Source organism: Mobula birostris, chromosome 5 (assembly GCF_030028105.1).
Source record: "Mobula birostris isolate sMobBir1 chromosome 5, sMobBir1.hap1, whole genome shotgun sequence".
In the NCBI taxonomy this organism is placed as follows: domain Eukaryota; kingdom Metazoa; phylum Chordata; class Chondrichthyes; order Myliobatiformes; family Myliobatidae; genus Mobula; species Mobula birostris.
Window position 1 is genome coordinate 125,831,984 of NC_092374.1, and position 23,132 is coordinate 125,855,115.

General features: G+C 39.3%; 1 protein-coding gene across 4 annotated transcripts in view; it reads right to left on the bottom strand.

Annotated features, from left to right (window-relative positions):
* Window positions 1-23,132, bottom strand: part of orc4 (origin recognition complex, subunit 4) — a 130,331-nt gene that overhangs the window by 1,561 nt on the left and 105,638 nt on the right. For all 4 annotated transcript variants that reach the window (XM_072258627.1, XM_072258628.1, XM_072258629.1 and 1 more), the window contains 5 exons: window positions 22,382-22,555; window positions 18,091-18,177; window positions 15,459-15,567; window positions 9,793-9,888; window positions 6,298-6,365 (listed from right to left, as the gene is read on the bottom strand). In XM_072258627.1, coding sequence (XP_072114728.1) covers window positions 6,298-6,365; window positions 9,793-9,888; window positions 15,459-15,567; window positions 18,091-18,177; window positions 22,382-22,555 — 534 coding nt within the window. The remainder of the gene's footprint in view (window positions 1-6,297; window positions 6,366-9,792; window positions 9,889-15,458; window positions 15,568-18,090; window positions 18,178-22,381; window positions 22,556-23,132) is intronic.

The window sequence follows — 23,132 nt, forward strand, 5'->3', positions numbered from 1 at the left end:
TAAATGAATTTTGATATTTGTTTCTCAACCAATCCCACATCATATTCTACGCATTCTGACGAATGCGTCAGTGTGTCTGATCAGTCTGCCTGCAATCATCCAAACCTGACTACATTGGCCCCTGTTTATCATGCAAGTTCAAAGCACTAAGACATTGTGAATAACTTTTTAAAGCAAAGGCAAGCATTGTTCATTTGCTATTGACTGTAATATACAGAATATTGCAATAACTGAGGTCCATGTCAGTCCTCACACTGTTAACAACTGCAGAATAAAGTCAGGGTAGCATTTAGATTACAGTGGTTAGTTCCATAGGTGAATGCTTATCATATAATCACATATATTAAAGAATGAAAAGTTTATTGGATTATCCAAAATATCTGGCGCCTCAACATTATAGGCAGAGCCTTTGTGTCTCACTTTATTGGAAACTGCTCCGTTGAAGGCTGGATGTGTAAATAATGTTCACTCTGGTGCCTTCAATATGCAGAGTTCTGAGCTTCACAGAAGCTTTAAGATTTACCAGAATGAGGGAAGAAAAACAGATCTTATTTTACTAAGACAGCGAAGTTACAAGAACAACATTATTGAAGCACTTAAAATTATGCAAGGCAAAGCCAGAAATGGATGATTCTTTTGCGGATGTGATCATGAAACTTCCCAAAATGCATTCTTGTACATTAAGGAATTAGATTTGATTGAAATGTTACATACTTTCACTTTAAAATCAAATTGAATACAGTGGTGCTAGAAAATTTGTGAACCCTGTAGAACTTCCTCTATTTCTGCATAAATATGAACTAAAATGTGATCAGATTTTCACGTTAAGTCCTAAAACTAGTTAAAAAGAACTCAACTAAATGAATAACACAAAAAACATCATACTTGTTCACTTACTTGAGAAAAATGATCCAATATTACATGTATTTGTTGGAAAAAATATGTGAACCTTTGCTTTCAGAACCTGGTGTGAACCCCTTGTACAGCAATAACTTCAACCAAATGTTTCCAGTAACCATTGAGCAGTCCTGTACATCGGCTTGGAGAAATTTTAGGCCATTCCTCCTTATAAAACTGCTTCAACTCTGGGATATTGGTGGGCTACCTTGCATACACTGCTTGCTTCAGGTCATTCCACAACATTTCTATAGGATTAAGGTCAGGACTTTGAGTCGGCCATTCCAAAACACAAATTTTCTTCTTTTTAAATCATTCTGTTTTGATTTATTCTCATCTTTCAGACCATTGTCTTGTTGCATTATCCAACTATTAAGCTTCAGGAGACAGACTGCTATCCCAACATTCTCCTGTAAAATGCTTTGATACAATTTTAAATCCATTGTTCCCTCAGTGATTGCAAGCCCCGAAACAGCCCCAAACAATGACGCTCCTTCCACCATGCTTCACAGTTGAGATAAGGTTATGGTGTCCTGCGCAGTGCCCTTTATCCTCCAAACATAACAGTGTGCATTTTTCCCAAGAAGTTAAAACTTTTGTCTCATCTGTCCACAGAACATTGTCCCAGAAGAGTTGTAGAACATCCACATGGTTTCCTTCCACGAACACCATTCTTGTTCAGTGGTTTTCTTAAAGTGGACACATGAACCAAGACTTTGGCAAGTTCTAGAGATTTCTGAAGGTCTTTTGCTGTTACCGTTGGGTTCTTTTTCACCTCCTTCAGCACTGCACATTGTGTTCTTGCTGTGATCTTTTCAGGACACACACTCCTGGGGAGAGTAGCAACAGTACTGATTTTCCCCCATTTGTAGACATTTTCTCTTACTGTGGACTGATGAACACTCAGGTCTTTAGAAATGCTCTTGTAGCCTTTTCCAGCTTCGTGCATCTCTACAATTCTTCTTCTAAGGTCCTCTGAAAGTTGATTTGGTCGAGGAACAGGGCACATAAACATCTTGCTTGACAAGAGCAGGCTCTGCCAGTAACCTTAACTTTGTGCATCTATTTTATAGGGTAGGGCACCCCTACGACCCACACATCCAATCTTATCTCATTGATTGGAACACCTGACTTTAGTTTTTGTAAAAGGTATTACCCCGAGGGTCACATACGTCTTCCAACAAATACATGTCATAACAAATCATTTTTCTCAATAAATAAATGAACAAGTATAATGTTTTTTGTGTTATTTATTTAATTTGGCTCTTTTTATCTCGTTTTAGGACTTGGGTGAAGATCTGATCACATTTTAGGTCATATTTATGCAGAAATAGAGAAAACTCTACAGGGTTTACAAACTTCTTTTGCACCACCGCAAGTAAAAGAATTAGCTTCAATTCCTAATTTGTTTCCATGGAGAGATTGCTCCCCATGCAACAAGTATCAATTATTTAAATTGATGCACTGATGTCGAAAGCAACAGTTGACAGTAGAAATGTAACTGATATCGAAATATATCGCCACCAAATGCATGGGTTTTTTTTTCTTATTTTTTAAACCATAAAAGACAGATGGGGTTTAGCGGAGCAGCTACCATCAGAGTGGGAATTTAGAGGCTGAGGCTAGGGAAACAGGCAAGAAGGGTAGGTTTTTCATTTTGTTGTTGCTGGTTTGGTCTTGGTTGCCCATAGTACAGTACAGATAGGATGGCAGTGAAACGCTGCTCCTGTAGGATGTGGGAATGCATGGAACCTGATGACTACACCTGCTGGAAGTGCAGCCAACCCCAGCTCCTGAAAGACTGCATTTAGGAGCTGGGTGAACCAAGGATCATCCGGGAGGCAGAGCAATTGATAGATAAGACTTTTGAGCAGGTGGTTACACCCAGAGTGCAAAATTCAGGGAGTATGTGGGTGAACAGAGAGAGGTAAGAGGAGAAGGAAGTCAGTGCAGGGTCCCCCGAGGCCATTCCCCTCTGCAACAGGTATATCCCTTTGGATAGTGATGAGGCAGGTGGCAAGGCAGAAGCAGCCAGACCAATAGCACTCTGGTTGGCTCTGAGTCCCAGGAGGGTAGAATGATGTCAGGCAGAGCAACAGTTTGCAGGATTAAGGAAAACCCCAAGGCATTCTACAAGTATGTGAAGAGCAAGAGGATGAGCCATGTGAGAACAGGACCAATTAGGTATGATAGTGGAAACATGTGCATGGAGTCGAAGAAGACAACAGAGGTACTTAAAGAATACTTTGCTTCAGTATTCACCAGGGAAAAGGACCTTGGCAATTGTGGGGATCACTTACAGTGGACTGAAACACTTGAGTATATAGAAATTAAGAAAGATGATGTGCTGGGGCTTTTGAAAGATATTAAATTAGATAAGTTGCCGGGTCCGGATGAGATATACCCCCAGGCTACTGTGGGAAGCGAGGGAGAAGATTGCTGAGCCTCTGGCGATGATTTTTGCATCATCAATAGGAACAGGAAAAGTACCAGAAGATTGGAGGGTTGCAAATGTTGGTCCTTTGTTCAAGAAAGGGAGTAGAGATAACCCAGGAAATTATGGACCAGTGAGTCTTACTTCAGTAGTGGGCAAATTGTTGGAGAAGATACTGAGAGGCAGGATTTATGAGCATTTGGAGAGACATAATCTGATTAGGGATAGTCAGCATGGCTTTGTCAAGGGCAGGTCATGCCTTATGAGCTTGATTGAATTCTTTGACGATGTAACAAAACACATTAATGAAGGTAGCGCAGTGGATGCAGTGAATATGGATTTCAGTAAGGCATTTGATAAAGTTCCCCACGCAAAGCTCATTCAGAAAGTCAGAAAGTGTGGAATCCAAGGAGACCTTGCTTTGTGGATCCAGAATTGGCTTGCCTACAGAAGGCAAAGGGTGGTTGTAGATGCTTCGTATTCTGGATAGAGGTCAGAGACCATGGTGTTCCGCAGGGATCTGTTCTGGGACCCCTCCTCTTTGAGATTTTTATAAATGGCCTGGATGAGGAAGTAGAAGGGTGGGTTAGTAAGTTTGCTGATGACACAAAAGTTGGAGGAGTTGTGGATAGTTTGGAGGGTTGTCAGAGGTTACAGTGAGACATTGATAGAATGCACAACTGGGTTGAGAAATGGCGGATGGAGTTCAACCCAGATAAGCGTGAAGTGGTTCATTTTGGTAGGTCAAATTTGAAGACAGAATATAACATTAATGGTAAGACTCTTGGCAGTGTGGAGAATCAGAGAGATCTTGGGGTCCGTGTCCATAGGACACTCAAAACTGCTGCGCAGGTTGACAGTGTTGTTAAGAAGGCGTATGATGTGTTGGCCTTCATCAATCATGGGATTGAGTTCAAGAGCCGTGGAGTAATGTTACAGCTATAGTTATACCCCACTTGGAGTACAGTGTGCAGTTCTGGTCACCTCACTACAGGAAGGATGAGGATACTATAGAGAGTGCAGAGGAGATTTACAAGGATGTTGCCTGGATTGGAGAGCATGCCATATGAAAATAAGTTGAGTGAACTTGGCCTTTTCTGCTTGGAGCAATGGAGAGGTAACCTGATAGAGGTGTACAAGATGATGAGAGGCATTGATCTTGTGGAAAGCCAGAGGCTTTTTCCCAGGACTGAAATGGCTAAAACAAGGGGGAGTATTTTTAAGGTGCTTAGAAGTAGGTACAGGAGGATGTTAGAGGTAAGTTTTTCACACAGAGAGTGGTGGGTGCGTGGAATGCACTGCCAATGGTGGTGGTAGAGGCAGATACAATAGGGTCTCTTAAGAGATTTTTAGATAGGTACACGGAGCTTAAAATATAGGGGTCTATGTGGCAGGGAAATTCTACGTAGTTTTTAGAGTAGGTTACATGGTCGGCACAACATTGTGGGCTGAAGGGCCTGTCATGTGCTGTAGATTTCTACATTCTAAATATATTAGCAGGTATTTGGAAGAGATTCTATTCAAAGGGAGTTGGTGTTTATTTTTTTTCCACTATCTTCCAAATTTGTTACATATGTTAATGTAATAATGCTATACAGCATGAAAGTAAATATAATCCAGATTGCTTCAAATAGGTCAATTCTTTATCCTCTCATTTAGCAACCCTGGAAAGACAGGTTATGAGTTAGCTACGAGTATAGATATATACTGAACCCATATGCTTCAAACATTGTTCTATAGAAAATAAAATGGCCAAGAAAATACTGCAGCTGTTTGAAGGCTGTAGGGAAGTCAGCCAGGGTTCTTATTCTTGAATACAATCTAGTAAAGTTTACTAGAAAAAGGCTTTCCTTATAATTAGATTAGGACTTGTCACTGATCCACACAAATCACACACAATGCCCATGAAATTCAGAATGCAAGTTTACTAATGTGTGAGATTCCATCTTCAGGGGAGTGTGCAGATTGAGAGTGTCAGGAAAAAGTAGTCAAAGGAAAAATAATTTTTTAATGTCATAATGGAAACAGAGACAGGAGTAGGTGCCTGGGCCCATCTAATCTACCCCACTATTTAATATGATCATAGCTAACCTATGCTGATCTCAATTCCTTTCCTGTACCTGTTCCTTATAATTCTCTATCTTTTAAAGATCTATCTCCACCTTAAATACACCCAGTGACCTGGCTGCCATAAGCATCGGGGCAGAAAATTCTGGAGACTCGCCATCGTCACAGAATGAATTTCTACGCATCTCGGTTTTGAAAGACAGGCCATTACTTTGTAGTTGTATCCCTTTGTTGGTAATTCTCTCAATAGTAACAACACCTTTTCCAAAGGTTGTGACACACACAGGTTGGTGAAGGCGGCACTGGGTATCCCTGTCTTCAAACATTGAGGCATTCAGTTAAAGCATTGGGATGTTCAATTAGAGCTATATAAAATGTTTACACTTGGAGTATTGTGTGCAATTCTGATCACCTTACTAGAGGGGAGGATGTGATTCAGCTAGAGAGGGTGCAGAAAAAATTCACAGGCATGTCAAAGGGAGCAGAAGGCTAGTTACAAGGAGAGATTTGACAGGCTAGGACAGGTTTCTCTGGGGTAAAAGGTGGAGGAATGACCTTATGGAAGTTTTAAAAAACCACAGGGGGCATAGATAAGGTCCATGGTCACAGCCTTTCCTAGGGCAGGAGAGCCTAAAACTAGAAGACAGAGGTTTAAGGTGAGAAGGGAAAGATTGAAAGGGGCAGGCTTTTTCCTCAATATAGGAGGTGGGTATATGGAACTCTGGATTTGATCAGTGTTACATACTTTCACTTACATTTTCCGCTCCAACCTGTGCCACTTATTGATTTCCTGCTCATATCACCACTCTCTCACTTCCTCTTTATTAGACATTCCAGCATTGGAGCTCCCCGCCCTGCCCCTGTCCTATTTAATTCAAAGTTCACATAAGCTTTCTTACCTTCAAAATTACAGGCTTCTCAAAATAATGCAAAGAGTTAGATTTCCTTTGTACAAACTTCTGAAATTCTGTAATGCAAGAACAAGTGTAATGACATATTTTTCAGTACATCTTTCAAAATGAATGTTTACATGCAGATAACTGTTTAAGCATTTAATTTTTCAAGACATTTTTGAACAGCTTATTGCCCTTCAATCTCATGTCATCTTCTTGGATCGAAGAAGAACTTCTCAACATTTGTATTTTTAAAATTTTAAGTCTTCAAATTATCCACTGCAGTTATTAGCCTGAAATTTAGTATATGCAAAACAGAACAAAAATATTCTGCTATAAGTTGATCAGATCAACCTTTTGCCAAGAGGCCTAAGTTTTGTAAATATAATCTGGTTAAATTTTCAACATACATTTCTGTGTAATACAGTCTACTGCTTAAATTTGCAGAAATATAATAATCCTATTTATTAATGAAAAGCTGTATTGTGTATTTTACAACACATTCACTCGACAAAGATGAATTGTAGTTTGAAAAGAAAGAACTATGGCTGTAAGCTGTTTTTATTTACTTATTCCCTCTCTGGATCTGGGCACTCTTGACAAGGCCAACGTTTATTAGGAATCCCAAAATGGCCTTGAAGGTGATGATCCACTGTCTTCCTGAGTCACCATTTGTGCTGTTGTATACGGATTTCTAAGATTTAGATCCAGAAATATCTTAGTGTGATTTGCAAGTGAACCTGCAGATGGCAGTGTTCCCATGCACCTGTGCCCTTAACATCTTGGTTGAAAAGAATGAAACTTGGGAGGATCCCACCTAATTAACTGTTGACGAGACAGATCACAGCCACGCATTTTTCCTTGCACTAAGGTATCTTTAACCTACCTTAATTGATTTCAGATTGGACAACGAACCCATGAATACTAGCTCAGTATTTTCCTCTCATTTTGCACTACTTCTTTAATTTAAAAAATATTAGTTTCTATTATTATGTATTGCATTGTACTGCTGCCGCAAAACAACAAATTTCACGACACATACTGGCGATATTGAACCAGATTCTGGTAACTACAATTGCATCACCTTTCCGGCTTGGTATTTTGCCTTTAAAACACAATGTTAATTCAGTGACCCACTGCATGTTTTCTGTCTTAACTTTTAATATAGTTTCCCATTTTACTTAATCTTTTTGAATTCAGATTTAAGACCTTTGTTTTATTTTAATCCAAGTCTCTTCCAATTATTAAATAAAATTCTATCACATCTACTGTTCCCTAACCTCCCTGCCATATTTTCAATTAAACCCCTTATATTACAAATTTCTGCTCCAAACCGTTGCAGCTAAGCACATCTTTCCCTCCCGCCCTCCCTCTGCATTCCGCAGGGATCGCTCCCTACACAACTCCCTTGTCCATTCGTCCCCCCCATCCCTCCCCACTGATCTCCCTCCTGGCACTTATCCGTGTAAGCGGAACAAGTGCTACACATGCCCTTACACTTCCTCCCTTACCACCATTCAGGGCCCCAAACAGTCCTTCCAGGTGAGGCAACACTTCACCTGTGAGTCGACTGGGGTGATATACTGCGTCCGGTGCTCCCGATGTGGCCTTTTATATATTGGCGAGACCCGACGCAGACTGGGAGACCGCTTTGCTGAACATCTACGCTCTGTCCGCCAGAGAAAGCAGGATCTCCCAGTGGCCACACATTTTAATTCCACATCCCATTCCCATTCTGACATGTCTATCCACAGCCTCCTCTACTGTAAAGATGAAGCCACACTCAGGTTGGAGGAACAACACCCTATATTCCGTCTGGGTAGCCTCCAACCTGATGGCATGAACATCGACTTCTCTAACTTCCGCTAGGCCCCACCTCCCCCTCGTACCCCATCTGTTACTATTTTTATGCACACATTCTTTCTCTCACTCTCCTTTTTCTCCCTCTGTCCCTCTGAATATACCTCTTGCCCATCCTCTAGGTCCACCTTGTCTTTCTTCCCGGACCTCCTGTCCCATGATCCTCTCATATCCCCTTTTGCGAATCACCTGTCCAGCTCTTGGCTCCATCCCTCCCCCTCCTGTCTTCTCCTATCATTTTGGATCTCCCCCTCCCCCTCCAACTTTCAAATCCCTTACTCACTCTTCCTTCAGTTAGTCCTGACGAAGGGTCTCGGCCTGAAACGTCGACTGTACCTCTTCTTAGAGATGCTGCCTGGCCTGCTGCGTTCACCAGCAACTTTGATGTGTGTTGCTTGAATTTCCAGCATCTGCAGAATTCCTGTTGTTTGCAGCTAGTTTGGTTTGTCCAAATTTTATGAATTCCATTATTACTTTTATTATACGTAATAGGTCATGCATTACACTACTGCTTGGGGGGGTTGTACAACTAACTCTCACCAATATCTATCTCTTGCTGTCTTCACCAAGATTGGTCTTCTGAGCTATGATTAGCCTCCATTATTGAATTTATCCAATTTTTCATACAATTGGTTTCTTTCATCTTTTGTTCCTTTCTCCTCAATGTTAAAATCTTGTAATATTGAATTCCCAATCTAGTTATTTTACAATCTTATCTCTATCAGCTATTAGAATACACCACTTATACTCATTCCTGCCACAAATTCACATATTTTCTCTGAGGGCTATATGCATTCAGATAAAGAGCCCTTATTTACCATCATTTCCTGTTCTGACCCCCACTGCAGGTCTTTTTTGTGCTCTATCCATTTCTGACAGACTTTGGTTTCACTACCCTATTCAATCTTGTTCATTCTCCTTAACTCTAAGCAAAATAACTTGGGTTAAGTTCGAGTGACAAGAAATTTAAACCCAATATCTGAAACCCTAGTTAATTCAATTGGTTCCTTACAGTCGTCATAGCTGGGGGTGCAGTAGTGAGGATAAGCTCCCTCTACCTATTAAATGCTCCGAATGGCATGTATCTCGAATAGCCTGTCCAGCTGTCCAGCTTCTGATCTTCACATGTGGCCTAGCTACTAAGCCTGGTAGAAGTGTTTCTATTGACCGGAGAACGGCTCGAGGAAGGTCAGTGGTGCCTTAAAACAGTCGCTTCGGACAGAGAAGGCGCGTCAGCCATGACTGGCAGCTCATCTAGGAGAAGGAAAACTGATCTCAAACCTCTGCTGCCTTTGGCCTATACCCGCTCATGGGGAGGGCTTCAGGAGTAAACCCTGGGGAATAATACAGAGCTGGAACCCTAAGGCAGTCTGATGTTGAATTCAATGCTGACTGGCAACTCCCACTGGTGCCAAACTGTATCAGTCCCTGCCGTTCCTTTGGATTTATCAGCTGCTGTGGAAAGGGGAAGCCTGCTACATGGGCGGCAGCTTGCTCTCCATAACCTACCGCCCTGGCTTGTGTATCATGTGGACAGCTCGAATGCAATATTCACATTCGACTCTGACTGATGGAGGGCCTCATAGTTATTCATTTTGTTAGGTCACTGGTCCCATTTGCTTTCTGTAAAAACAAACTCACCATTGTAAACCATTTCAAAGTTAAATGGCTGTCCTTCATAAATGGAATTCAAGTGCTTCATGGCAATAATTAGGCAGAATTCCAGCACAGACAGACCTACAAGAAAAAATGGGCCAGATATTAATATTAAAATTCACAAGCTGATTTCAACTGAAGACTGCTTTAAGAATCAAAGTAATTCCCCCAATTGACTGCAGTATATGAGGGGTGATTGATAAGTTCATGGCCTAAGGTAGGAGGAGTCAATTTTAGAAAACCTAGCACGTTTATTTTTCAACATAGTCCCCTCCTGCATTTACACACTTAGTCCAGCGGTTGTGGGGCATACGGATCCCTTTTTTGTAAAAGTCAGTGTCTTGGACCTCCAGAAAGTGTCCACAGCAGGGATGATTGATAAGTTCATGCCCTAAGGTAGAAGGAGATGAATTATACAGCTCTCGTTACACGCATATGCAGTTCAACTCTTTGAGTGATTATGCAGAAAGTTTGAAGTTAATAACTCATCTCATTCTACCTTAGGACACAAACTTATCAATCACCCCTCGTATTCCCACAATGCTCAAAGACTTCCTCAGCTATCTGAAAAAATTAGAGCATCTGTGCTAAAATGAGATTGGTGTGGGGGGGGGGAACAAGCAAAGATGAGAGAAATATTGTGCATTTGCACAAGGCCTTCAATTGAGAGTTAATCATGAAATGTACTAAGTTATAATTTCTGATCACAAAATTGCTCTGCAGTGCTATATAATTTTTCTACCCAATGACCAGCAATTTTCTGAGGAAGCAATTTAGTACTAAAAGAAGAAAAATAGAAAAAAAAACAAGCAAACTAAAGCTGCAACATATAAAGAAATTTTAATGTGGTAATAAAATACAGGATTCAAAATATCTTCCTCTAGGAGCGAAACAGCAAACCCTATATTACACTTTTTAAAATGTTTTATAATTACCCCATTTACATTGTAAATTTATGAAGGTATTTATATATTTATGCACATTTTGTTCCATATCTCTAATGTGGAAATTAACTTTGAAGTGGGCTACTGGGGTTTCACCGGACAGTCTCTTCACAGGGCCCTCAGCACATTGGGTATTGCTGGTATAAGGAGGCATTGAACCATCGGGGCAGCAGAGAAAGCCCAGAGAGCGAGTCCATGTGAATCTGTGGCACATGCTACCTGAACACAAGTTGAAGTTTGATTAGCCACTCACGATGATTCCAAGTTACATCACTGATGATGTGTTCAGAGCATTGTAAGATGTATCCTTCAAAACTTCTTATAATTCTTTATTCTTATAACTGTTCAATGTCATTATTTTCTGTTTTATGTCATGCCAACACACCACAGCAAATTCCTAACACATGTAAATGTATATGATGAAAAAAGTAGATCCTTAACCGGGTTACAGAGCTATGGAAGGGAATTATGAAGACATAAAAAGCCTTATCCAGTCCAATGGGTACATCCCACTTCAATTCACCGTGTCTTTCCACTTCAAATTCCAGAAAGAGTTTATGGTTAAATTTATGCTATCAAGCATGGTGCAAAAGAACTAGGAATGTCCGTGTTAAAATTCTGAGCTTTATAGTCCAAGACCACACAGGCACTTATTCAGGATGGGCCAGTAGAAGGTATTACCAGCATGTTACCTGTTATTCATGACACATCTAAAAATGTAATTGTTGTCAAGTTATTACCTAACAGCTAAATGGGACAATACCATAAAATTACAATATAACAGAATTGCAAACTCCTAAAATAAATGCAGCACCCAGCCATGGACAATATTAGGTTCAATTCCCTTCCTTACGATTGTTGAAAACTGACCAGCTCATTATGTTTGGATATTGCGTTTTCAACTGCTGCAATATATGACCAATAAGATGCTAACACTTACTTTGGTATTTGTCACAAACTCCATTCCCAAGTACCCACTCCATGTCAGCTGTCTAAAACTGAAACTGACCAGGTTTCACTATGTCTACAATATGTTCAGATTATAAACTGGACTGGTCAAAGAACACTGAGGCTGTCTACAAGAAGGGTCAGAGCCATCTCTATTTCCTGAGGAGACTGAGGTCCTTTAACATCTGCTGGACGATGCTGAGGATGTTCTACGAGTCTGTGGTGGCCAGTGCTATCATGTTTGCTGTTGTGTGCTGGGGCAGCAGGCTGAGGGTAGCAGACACCAACAGAATCAACAAACTCATTCGTAAGGCCAGTGATGTTGTGGGGATGGAACTGGACTCCCTGACGGTGGTGTCTGAAAAAAGGATGCTGTCTAAGTTGCATGCCATCTTGGACAACGTCTCCCATCCACTACATAATGTACTGGTCGGGCACAGGAGTACATTCAGCCAGAGACTCATTCCACCGAGATGCAACACAGAGCGTCATAGGAAGTCATTCCTGCCTGTGGCCATCAAACTTTACAACTCCTCCCTTGGAGGGTCAGACACCCTGAGCCAATAGGCTGGTCCTGGACTTATTTCCTGGCATAATTTATATATTACTATTTAACTATTTATGGTTTTATTACTATTTATTATTTATGGTGCAACTGTAACGAAAACCAGTTTCCCCCGGGATCAATAAAGTATGACTATGATAATGTCATTACTTAAACCACTGAGTTCAACCTGTATTACTTCTCCTGACCCTGCTCCTGCTTCAGCTCATATGCTGCTGAAAATTTCATCCATGCCTATTCCATACCGATGACTACATATGTGGACTATAGATTACAATGGGAAATAGAAAAAATGTGTTAAAAAGGCAATATTATGACAGTCATGGGAGATTTTAACATGCAGGTAGATTGGAAAAAATCAGATGGGTAATGGATCTTCAGATAGTAAATTTGTTGAATGCTTGCGAGATGGCTTTTTATTAGTTTGTCGCTCAGCCTACTAGGGGATCAGCTATACTGGATTGGGTGTTATGTAATGAACCAGAGGCGATTAGGGAGCTAAAGGTAAAGGAACCCTTAGGAGGCAGTGATCACAATAAGATTGAGTTCAATTTGAAATTTGATAGGGAGAAAGTAAAGTCTGACATAGCAGTATTTCAGTGGAGTAAAGGAAATTACAGTGGTATGAGAGAGGAGTCGGCCAAAGTAAATTGGAAGGAGATGCTGGCAGGGATGACAGCAGAGCAGCAATGGCTTGAGTTTCTGGGAAAAATGAGGAAGTTGCAGGATAGATGTATTCCAAAACCACAGAAATACTTAAAAGGCAAAATAGTACAACTGTGGCTGACAAGGGAAATTGAAGCTAATGTAAAAGCAAAAGAGAGGGCATACGAGCGGACTTGATGGACCAAATGGCCTAATTCTTCTCCTATGTCTTATGGTCTTATAGAACAAAGCAAAAATTAGTGGGAAAGTAGAGGGTTAAAAACCTACAGACAGCAACTAAAAGAAGCATTAGGAGGGAAAAGATTAACTATGAAAGCAAGCTAGCAAACAATATCAAAGTGGATAGGAAAAGCTTTTTCAAGTATATAAAAAATAAGAGAGATGAGAGTATAGGATCGCCAGAATATGGGGCTGGAGAAATAACAACGGGGGACAAGGTTATGGCAGATGAAATAAATGAGTATTTTGCAACAGTCTTCACTGTGGAAGACACTAACAATGTGCCTGATGTTGGAGAGTGTGAAGGAAGAAAAGTGACTGCAGCTATAAGGGAAAAGGTGGTCAAAAAGCTGTAAGTTTTAAAGGTACATAAGTCAGCTGGACCAGATGAACTGCACCCTAGGGTTCTGAAAGAGGTGACGGTAGAGATTGTGGAGGCATTAGTAATGATCTTTCAAGAATTGTTGGACTCTGGCATGGTTCTGGAGGACTGGTAAATTGCAAATGTCACTCCACTCTTTAAGAGGAGTCAATTGTTAAGGATAAGATCATGGAGTACTCTGTGACACAGGACATGATGGGACAAAGTCAGCATGGTTTCCTTAAGGGAAATTCTTGCCTGATGAGCCTGCTGGAATTCTTTGAGGACATTACAAGTAGGATAGATAAAGTGGATGCAGTGGATGTTGTATAATTGGACTTTCAGAAGGCCTTTGACAAGGCGCTACACATGAGGCTGCTTACCAATTTAAGAACCCATGGTAATGCAGGAAGGTTATTGGCATGGTTAGAGCATTGGCTGGTTAGTAGGAGGCAGTGAGTGGGAACAACAGGATCCTTTTCCGGTTGGCTGCTAGTGACTAGTGGTGTTCCACAAGGGTCGGTGTTGGGACCGCTTCTTTTTATGCTGCATATCAATGATTTGGATGATGGAATAGATGGCTTTGTTGCCATGTTTACAGATGATACGTGGAGCGGCAGGTAGTGTTGAGGAAACAGGAAGGCTGCAGAAGGATTTAGAGAGATTAGTGGCAAACGAAATACAATGTTGGAAAATGCATGGTCATGCACTTTGGTTGGAGAAATAAGTGTGCAGACTATTTTCTAAATGGAGAGAAAATCCACAAATCTGAGATACAAAGGGACTTGGGTGTCCTTGTGCAGAACACCCTAAAGGTTAACTTGCAGGCTGAGTCAGTGCTGAGGAAGGCAAATGCAATGCTAACATTCATTTCAAGAGGTCTAGAATATAAGAGCAGGGATGTGATGCTGAGGCTTTATAAGGCACTAGTAAGGCCTTATCTTGAGTATTGTGAACAGTTTTGGGCTCCTGTTTGTAAGAAAAGATGTGCTGGCATTGGAAAGGGTTCAGTGGAGGTTCACAGCGATGATTCCGGGAGTGAAAGGGTTATCATATGAGGAACGTTTAATCGCTCTGGGCCTTTAATCGCTGGAATTTGGAAGGATAGAGAGGATCTCAATAAATCCTTTTGAATATTGAAAGGCTTAGACAGAGTAGATGTGGAAGGGATGTTTCCCATGTTGGGGGAGTCCAGGACACGAGGACACAGCCTCAGGATAGAGGTACATCCACGCAAAATACAGATGCGGAGAAATTTCTTTAACCAGAGGGTGGTGAATTTGTGGAATTTGTTACCCCAGGCAGCTGTGGAGGTGAGGTCACTGGGTATATTTAAGGCGGAGATTGATAGGTTTTTGATTGATTGGCAACGGCATCAAAGGTTACAGGGAGAAGACTGGGAAGTGGGGCAGAGGAGGGGAAAAAAGGATTAGCCATGATTGAATAGCAGAGCACACTCGATAGGCCAAATGGACTTATTCTCCTCCTATGTCTTATGGTCTTTGGACTAATCTTTCTCTAAAATGAAGGTCTTCACATTAAACCACCTTCCACTCATCCATCAGCTCGATACTCACCATTGCCTTCATTTCAAAATTTCTCATCAGCTTTTGAATTTTCCCATGACTTTCAGTATTTAACCCTATCTTCCTGTTGCTCTACAGCTTTCTGACTTGTCAGCATGTCTCCAGTTTTGATTTTACCCAAATCACCCCTTTCATGTTTACTAAAAAAAAAAAAGCCTGCCTTTTATCAAGCTTTGGATTTCTGCCCCATTATCATTTTGTCACTCGAACAGGTTTTGATAACACTACTGGAAAAGCACATTTGAAAATTTTGCTGAATTAGAAAGCTTGCTTTACAAGTTGCCACTGTATTTTTAACTGCTGCAATGAACAGTATTAGTCCTTTAATCTCTGGTTTCTGGATTAAACAATATTCTTCCTACCATGTAGTATATTTGCTTTGGAATCCATTGTGCATTGTCTACTGGCATCCAGAAGATCCATGGATCGGATACTTGGCTTGGAAATGGTCACATGTCTAAGAGCAAGCATCTGAAAGCAAACAAAATAACTAGAGATTATTTGTAGTTAATACAAAATATTTCCATTATATCACAGAGAAATGACAAAAAGCTTTTCTGTGCAGTTAATGACCGTTTGTTAATCACTGCTCAGTAAAATAGCAGTTTTATTTAAATAATGGGCCAGAAGGGTTAATGGAATATGATTTAAATCATACTTAATAATTGCAGTTCATGACAAATTAGGCAAGATAAAATTCTACAGAACAAGGTCAAGAACAGCTCAAGAGTCAACTTGCCTCAGGTTTGAAATGTGTCCTAGCTCTGCTGAATGGATACGGATGAAAATGGAACCTGCAGTAGACTGTTTACTACCAACTGTTATACATCAGTTCCTGAAATTAGGAGACGTTTCCCTTTATAATTCCATTTTTAATCAGAAAGCATAGGTTTAAGGTAAGAAGTAGATTTTAAAGAAATTGGAATTTTTTTTTGAATAAGATGGCATTTGAAACTTGGAATACGTTATCTGAGTGGGCAGTGGAGGCAGGTATTCTCATAAGAGACAAGTATTCAGATATGCAATTAAAACATCAGTGTTATAGAAGTTTACAAGCCAAGTATTGGTAAATTGAATTAGTAGAGACAGGTACTTGATGCCTGACGTAGACGTGATGAGCTGAAGAGCCTGTTTCCGAGCTGGATGACTCTACGCTTAATAAACTGAGAACAAGTTTATTGGAGGAAATTAACATTTAAGTAAAATTCTTCATGTCCTCACCCCAAAATGTTTCAAGAACATAAAAACATATCAAGCAGTACACACTTGTTATGTAGGGAAGTAAACACACAAGAAGGTTTCAAAAAATATCAGTGAGGTGGATAAGTATATCATATTTTTTAATATTATTGATTGAGAGATAAATGTTGGTCAACTCCTGAGACATTTTACATCTCCATGCTGGTTGATGCTGGCTACAGACCTAGAGTCCGTTCACGTATTTCAATAGTTTTCTTCAATTTTGTTCAGTGAGAGTTAAAAGGCAAAACAGCATTTAATTTTATGTTTCCAAGTAAAGATTTCTCCATATTTACAGCACCAAAAGATTACATTTAAAGATTTGAACTAAGAATGCCTCCCTTGTACTTCATACAACATTTCAACGAAGAAGGCCATAAATTTTAATAAAATGTCACTCTTTTAATATTATTAGAAACTAAAATAGAAATGGAACGACCTTATATTTTGAACCAGAGTTTTTAAGAGAAGCACACCAAATATTGAAACTGAAGTTAATTACAAACTTCAAATTATACTATGCAAGCTTCCTCAAAACCACCTTTCTTTTGGAAACTTACAGTTAATATTACTTCTTGGGGACTTAAATATTAACTAGAATTACATAATTGGCTGAAGTTACAGTAATCACATACAGTTCTACAATATTATCTATACTGCCAGAACAGGCTATGAACAGATACGGTAATGCTGTTAAGTATTTAGCAGATCAGGCAACACTCTAAAAAGAGAGATATAATGTTGATGTAATGTTAACTATTTGTCTCCACAGAATGCTGCCTAATCAGCTGAATAGTCCCAGAACTTTGCTTTGTTTCACAGTTACAGCATCTGTAATTTATAAATTTTCTTGGATGATAATCCTTTGAAAAGTCACCCGTGATCAAATGATTTTTTTTCCAAGAGAAAAATAGGAAGTTTTTCAAATCATAAGTTCAGCGCTCCAAAAACCATTTTGTACTGTTTCAATAACAAACTGCCTTTGAGAGTTGCAAACTGCAATCAGAAACCTAAAAACAGACACCTCTGGTTCAAGAACACTTCTAAATACAGGAGCCTCAGGACTCACACGACCAGGTTCAGGAACATTTATTACCCCTCAACTATCAGGCTCTTCAACCAGAGGGGGTAACTTCACTCACTCCATCACTGAACTGTTCCTATAACCTTTGGACTCACTTTCAAGGACTCTTCTTCCCATGTCCTCGATATTTTATTGCTAATTTATTTATTATTATTTCTTGTCCGTCCTATTGGGTGCAGTCTTTCATTGACTCTATTATGTTTGTTGGATTTATTGAATGTGCCCAGAAGAAAACAAATCTCAGGGCTGTATATGGTGACATATATGTAGTTTACTTTGAACTTTGACAACCAACATCTTTGTCTCAGGGTGACAATAGCTAATACCAGAGTGCAGTCCTTTAAGGTGAGTGAAGGGATGTTCAGAGATGTCGGAGGTAGTTCTTTTTATACAGAGAGTGGTAAGTGCTTTAAACTTTGAAGTTGGTAAGATTATAAAACAATCAATACTACCCGCTAGTTACCTTGACACCGATGGAGCGCATAATCAAGTCGAGAGAGGTAAGAATTTTTCCTATCCAGTCCCATCAAATAAGAAGACATTAAATCTGTTCTAGTGAAAAAATAAAATTCCTTTGTGCAGCACCAGTAATTATAATCTTACCAAGAAAATTAGTAAATTGCTATTTTAAACCTGCATGAAGTATGATTTTGTGTTAATGAAACTCTTACCAATAGCATATGCAGAGAGCAGAAATCCTTGCTGGAGTTGAAGTGCTTCTGAAGAATATCCACCACAGTTTTGTCTTTGCACAGTGACTAATAAGGGAGTAATATTTCAGAGGGTGTTAAATAACCTGGCAAATACTTCAGGCAGATTGAAAAACAGATAATACACTGAAGGAAAGGTCATTAAATTGACTTGCTTGGGAAGAATTGACAGCGTTACTCATTGCACCCTGTTCATTACAAGCTGAACATTACCAGAAAGTGCCAGATTACTAAAAATAAGATAAAGAGCCATGATAGTTACTCTGTAACCATGTCAAAAACAGCCAAACTTTTAAAGCATTACTTAGCAATTGTGCTATTGATATCTATATACCATACAAAAGAAATGTTCAAAAATAATATTTCTTACTCTATAAATCCATTATTTTATTATCATTGAAATTTGTCATGAAATTTGTTGTTTAGCAGCAACAGTGCAATACATAAATTATAATTATAAATTACAAAAAGAAACATATGTAAGAAAGAAATAAGTAACACAAAAAGAGCAAAAACAGTGATGTAGTGTAATATAATTTTTTTACACTTATTCAATTTGCTCAACAAATAAATATTTAAGTAAGTGAATAAAGCCATTGTTGTCATTGCTAGATTCTCTTTTGGGGCTCAGTTACAGTAATGGTTATCATATATTTTCTGCCAAAATCTCACTGACAATCAAATTACTGATAAGATAAAGCACGTGTAATTCTCAGCAACAGAAGGAAACCCTTCTATAGGTGGTATCAGAAATGGAATAAAGACAAGCAACAATATCTATGGTTAATGTGGCAACAAAATGACAATATCGTCAATGATTGCAACTGGATCCTTGACTTCCCTATAGGGGGACCACTGTAAGTGTGGATTGAAAATAGCATCTTCTCCACGCTGACAATCAAGGTGCATGCTTAGCCCACTACTCTACACTCTCTACAATCATGACTGTGTGGCTAGGCTCAGCTTAAACAGCATCTGTAAATTCGCTGACGACACCACTGTTATTGGCAGAATCTCAAATGGCGCTGAGAAGGCATACAGGAGCACAAAAGATCAGATGGTTGAGTGCTGTTGCAACAACAACATTGCACTCAACATCATTAAGACCAAGGAATTGATTATAGACTTCAGGAAGGTTACATCAGGAGAGCACACACCAGTCCTCATTGAGTGGAAAGAGTGAGCAGCTTCAAGTTCCTCCGTGCCAACATTTTAGAGGATCTATCCTGGGCCAAACACATTGCTACAATCATGAAGACGACAACCCAGTGGCTATGCTTCATTAGGAGTTTTATATTTGGTATGTCATCAAAACTCTAGCGAATTTTACAGGTGTACCAGGGAGAGCACTCTAACTGGGTGCATTACTGTCTGGTAAAGAGGCTCCAATGCGCAGGATAGTAAAAAGCTGCTGAGTAGAGTCATGGGCATAACCCATCACGTCTGTCAATGGTAATAAACCTGTTTCTGACTTTGGAATCCAAGTTACTCTGCAGATACAGATTTGAATGAGGTACCCTAGGAGGTAGGCCTGTAGTATCCAGTGCTTTTTTGATTGATTGATAACCCAGCAAAACTCAAGTAAGACCAGGATTGGTTAATTTTGTAATAAGTAGCTGAGACTGGAATCAAGTAATCCTGCAAATTACTGCTTTGAATAAACAAAATGTACAAATAAATTTGAGTGAACAGCAAAATTGAGTGAAAATCATTAAAAAAATCAACAGTACTTTTACTTTTTTTCTTAGGCATACAATTTCTTCCAAACATTTTTTTCATTACTTCAGCATTTTCCTTGAAGATCACCTTACAAAGGCAGTTGTAAGACCTAATCTTATACCTCTTTTTGTTTAGTACTTATTATTGGCTGGTTATGCCTCTGAAACAATTTGCTTGGAAATCTGTTCTGTTATGTTAAATGTGACACGTAAAAACAATTTGTCATTGTGACTCTTAACATATGGTAAAAAGATATAAACCCATTAATAGTTAGAATTGAGAAACAGGATAAACATGGTATTTTCACTTCCAAAATTTAAGTGCAACATTAAAATAAATTGTGAGAGAGTTGTACATAACATTTGTTAACTAATGAAATCTAATTTCTTGAACCAAAGACCAATACCACAGACGTAGAAGGTCACTCGGATAATCTTTATTCATCTGTCCAGAAACGAACATCATATGCTCAGTCAAGGAAAACTGACAAATTGGATCTGAAATTGGTTCAGAAAAGGGTAATGATTGGCCTGTGTTTTTGTGACAGGATGTTTGTTATTGAACCTAAGTAGTTCCACAAGGCTCAGCAGTCATTTTTAACATTTTGCAATGTAAATTAATGACTGTAATGGTGGAGGTTGGGGATGGGGGAGGTGCACTCTCTTAAGAACAAAGTTTGCAAATTATTTAAGAAATGGGCTCTGTGATTGAAAGTGAGAAGGGAAGTATTAAAACTTCAGGAAAATACAGATGACCTGGTCAATTAGGAATTAAGAAATCGAATTTAATCCATGGGAGTGTGAAATTACAGTTGATTCTGGTTAACTGGGACACCTTGGGACCTGTCAGTTTTGGCCCAATTTAGCAGCTGCCCCAATTAGCCGAAGATTGTATAAAAAAGACCATTTAATTGAGTTTCAAATTATGTATGTAAATAAAATACAGAACTAATCAGAACAATACCAATACTACTACAGTACTATTAAACTGCACATTTGTTCCTAATATTTATCGACAGAGGAATTCATGCAGCATATGCTGCCATGTCCTTTTGATTGACAATAACTGAACAAAATCATCTCTGCCATGGATGGTCTGAAGTCTGGCTGTGAAAGGAGGAAGGCTGGCTATCCCATCCTGTAAAAACCCAGAGCAACAGAAACGCCATTAGAAGCTCCAAAGACCTCATTCCTGGGAGAGGAAGAATCTTCGGAGATGGGCAACTTGAAAGACTGGCTTAGGACAGTGGATTCTGACAAGCTGCTGTTGGCAGCCAATGTCTCAGCAGGGGTGGTGATCTTGAATAAGTAAAAACAAAATCAGCACAGACACCCAGCGCAGATAATGGACTGTCTTCATTCATTAAGTATTGTCATAATCCAACAATAAATTTTCCACTTGAAAGATTGCAAGAAAAGACTGGATTGCTTTATATGCATATATGAATTAACATATACATTGGAAACAACATTTACTTTATCTATATACTACTAAAATTCTCATGCTCTGTTTGTCTGTTTGTGACCTCCAATTAGCCCAAACGGTGCATTACAGCGGCACTTTTTTTGTCTAAGTCAACTTAAAATGCGCTAACTTACAGGATCCACGCAAAGTTCAGGGTTATATATTCGTATAAAATCGCTCACTCGTCAATCAACAAGCCCCACTTTCCACAACCCCGAGCCGATTCCAGCTTTAATGGAAACCACGATGTAACACTATGACACATGTGCACAGCCAGCCTCAGCAGCACCTCACAATGCTCACAGAGCCAATTCCAGCTTTAATGGAAACCACGATGTAACACTACGACATGTGCACGGCCAGCCTCAGCAGCACCTCACGATGCTCACAGCAGCGACGCCAACTGCAGCAAAAAGGCAGGGTTATCACGTCCACATCATCAAGAAAAATCAGCAACCTGGAAGGTTTGGTGTTACTGCTTCGTACCTTCTATCAAGCATTAGGGTAAAAAAGATATGGACAGCCTAATTACGCATGTGGAAAGAGCATGGGGACATTATGGTCAAGAGATGATGCCAAGCATCATTGGGAAGCAACAAGCAGAGGGACAGAACAAGAATTGGATGAGGCCAGGGCCTCACGACTCCAGGATCAAAGAGTCAGGACAAAAAAGATGAGAGAAGAAGAGACAGAGGAGGAGAGGCATGCACATCTCCGAAATGACAACAATAGGCACAGAAGGAGGAAAGAACAAGAATCGGATCAAGCCAGGGCCGCATGACTCCAGGATAGGGTGCCCCTACAGATCACCAGGTTGTCTAGTTTGCACTATTTTTAAATAAGGTACCTAGAATGAACATTACAGTACAACAAAAGATAACAGCAACCAACCTTAGGACATCAAATTATTAATACCAATTATTTTATCTTTCACATGGATGAAGTTTTATATTCCTGGGTCCTGATGCATTGCTTAATGTTAATGTGGAATCCATACTTAAGATTTTATACAGCAATATTTATCCATTGTAATTAGTAAGCAGAATTGATATTTTAAGAAAAAAAATACCTCAATATTTTGATTCCATTCTTGTGCGAATCTCCCATCAGGAAATTCTTTTGGTAAACTAAGTTGTTGCTGGAACACTTCCATATATTGCCTGAAGCTAAATGCATTGAGCAAATGAATTTGTCTGTGGGAAAATCTGGACTTCACCCGCTTCTCTAGCAATTCCAAAACATCCTGAAGTGGAGAGAAATATATAAAATGTCAAAGTCTGTAGGATTAAAATTACTGAGAATTAATCTATCAGCACTGTTGTAACATGGTTGTTGAGAGTATCAGTAGTTTATAGTGATTCCCTTCTGACATTTGGATGCAATGACTATTTTGTTACAACTTTTATAATGTTTTAAAAAAACTCTTTCAGAGACTTCAGATGATTTTATCATCTATGTAGCTGTCCAATTGTTAATTTCTATCTGGCTCAATGTTCTTTTTTTTTAATTTTATTTGGATAAGGAATTCACAAATATCATGTACTTTTTTCACACATATAACCTTTTCCATTTTTTTATATGTATAAAACTACAATTATTTATACATTCTTAAGTACACATTGAGATGATATAAAAGGAAAATAAACATTTAAATAGATAATTATGTACTGTGGTAAATCTAACCTATTAGGCTAAGTAATGGAATTAGTTGTTAAGAAAAATGGTAATAATAGTTTCCATATAACCCTTCTGGACCATTTCCACTGGTCCAAAATGTTGTATATAAACCTATGTATCAACCATTGTAGGTGTTTATATCC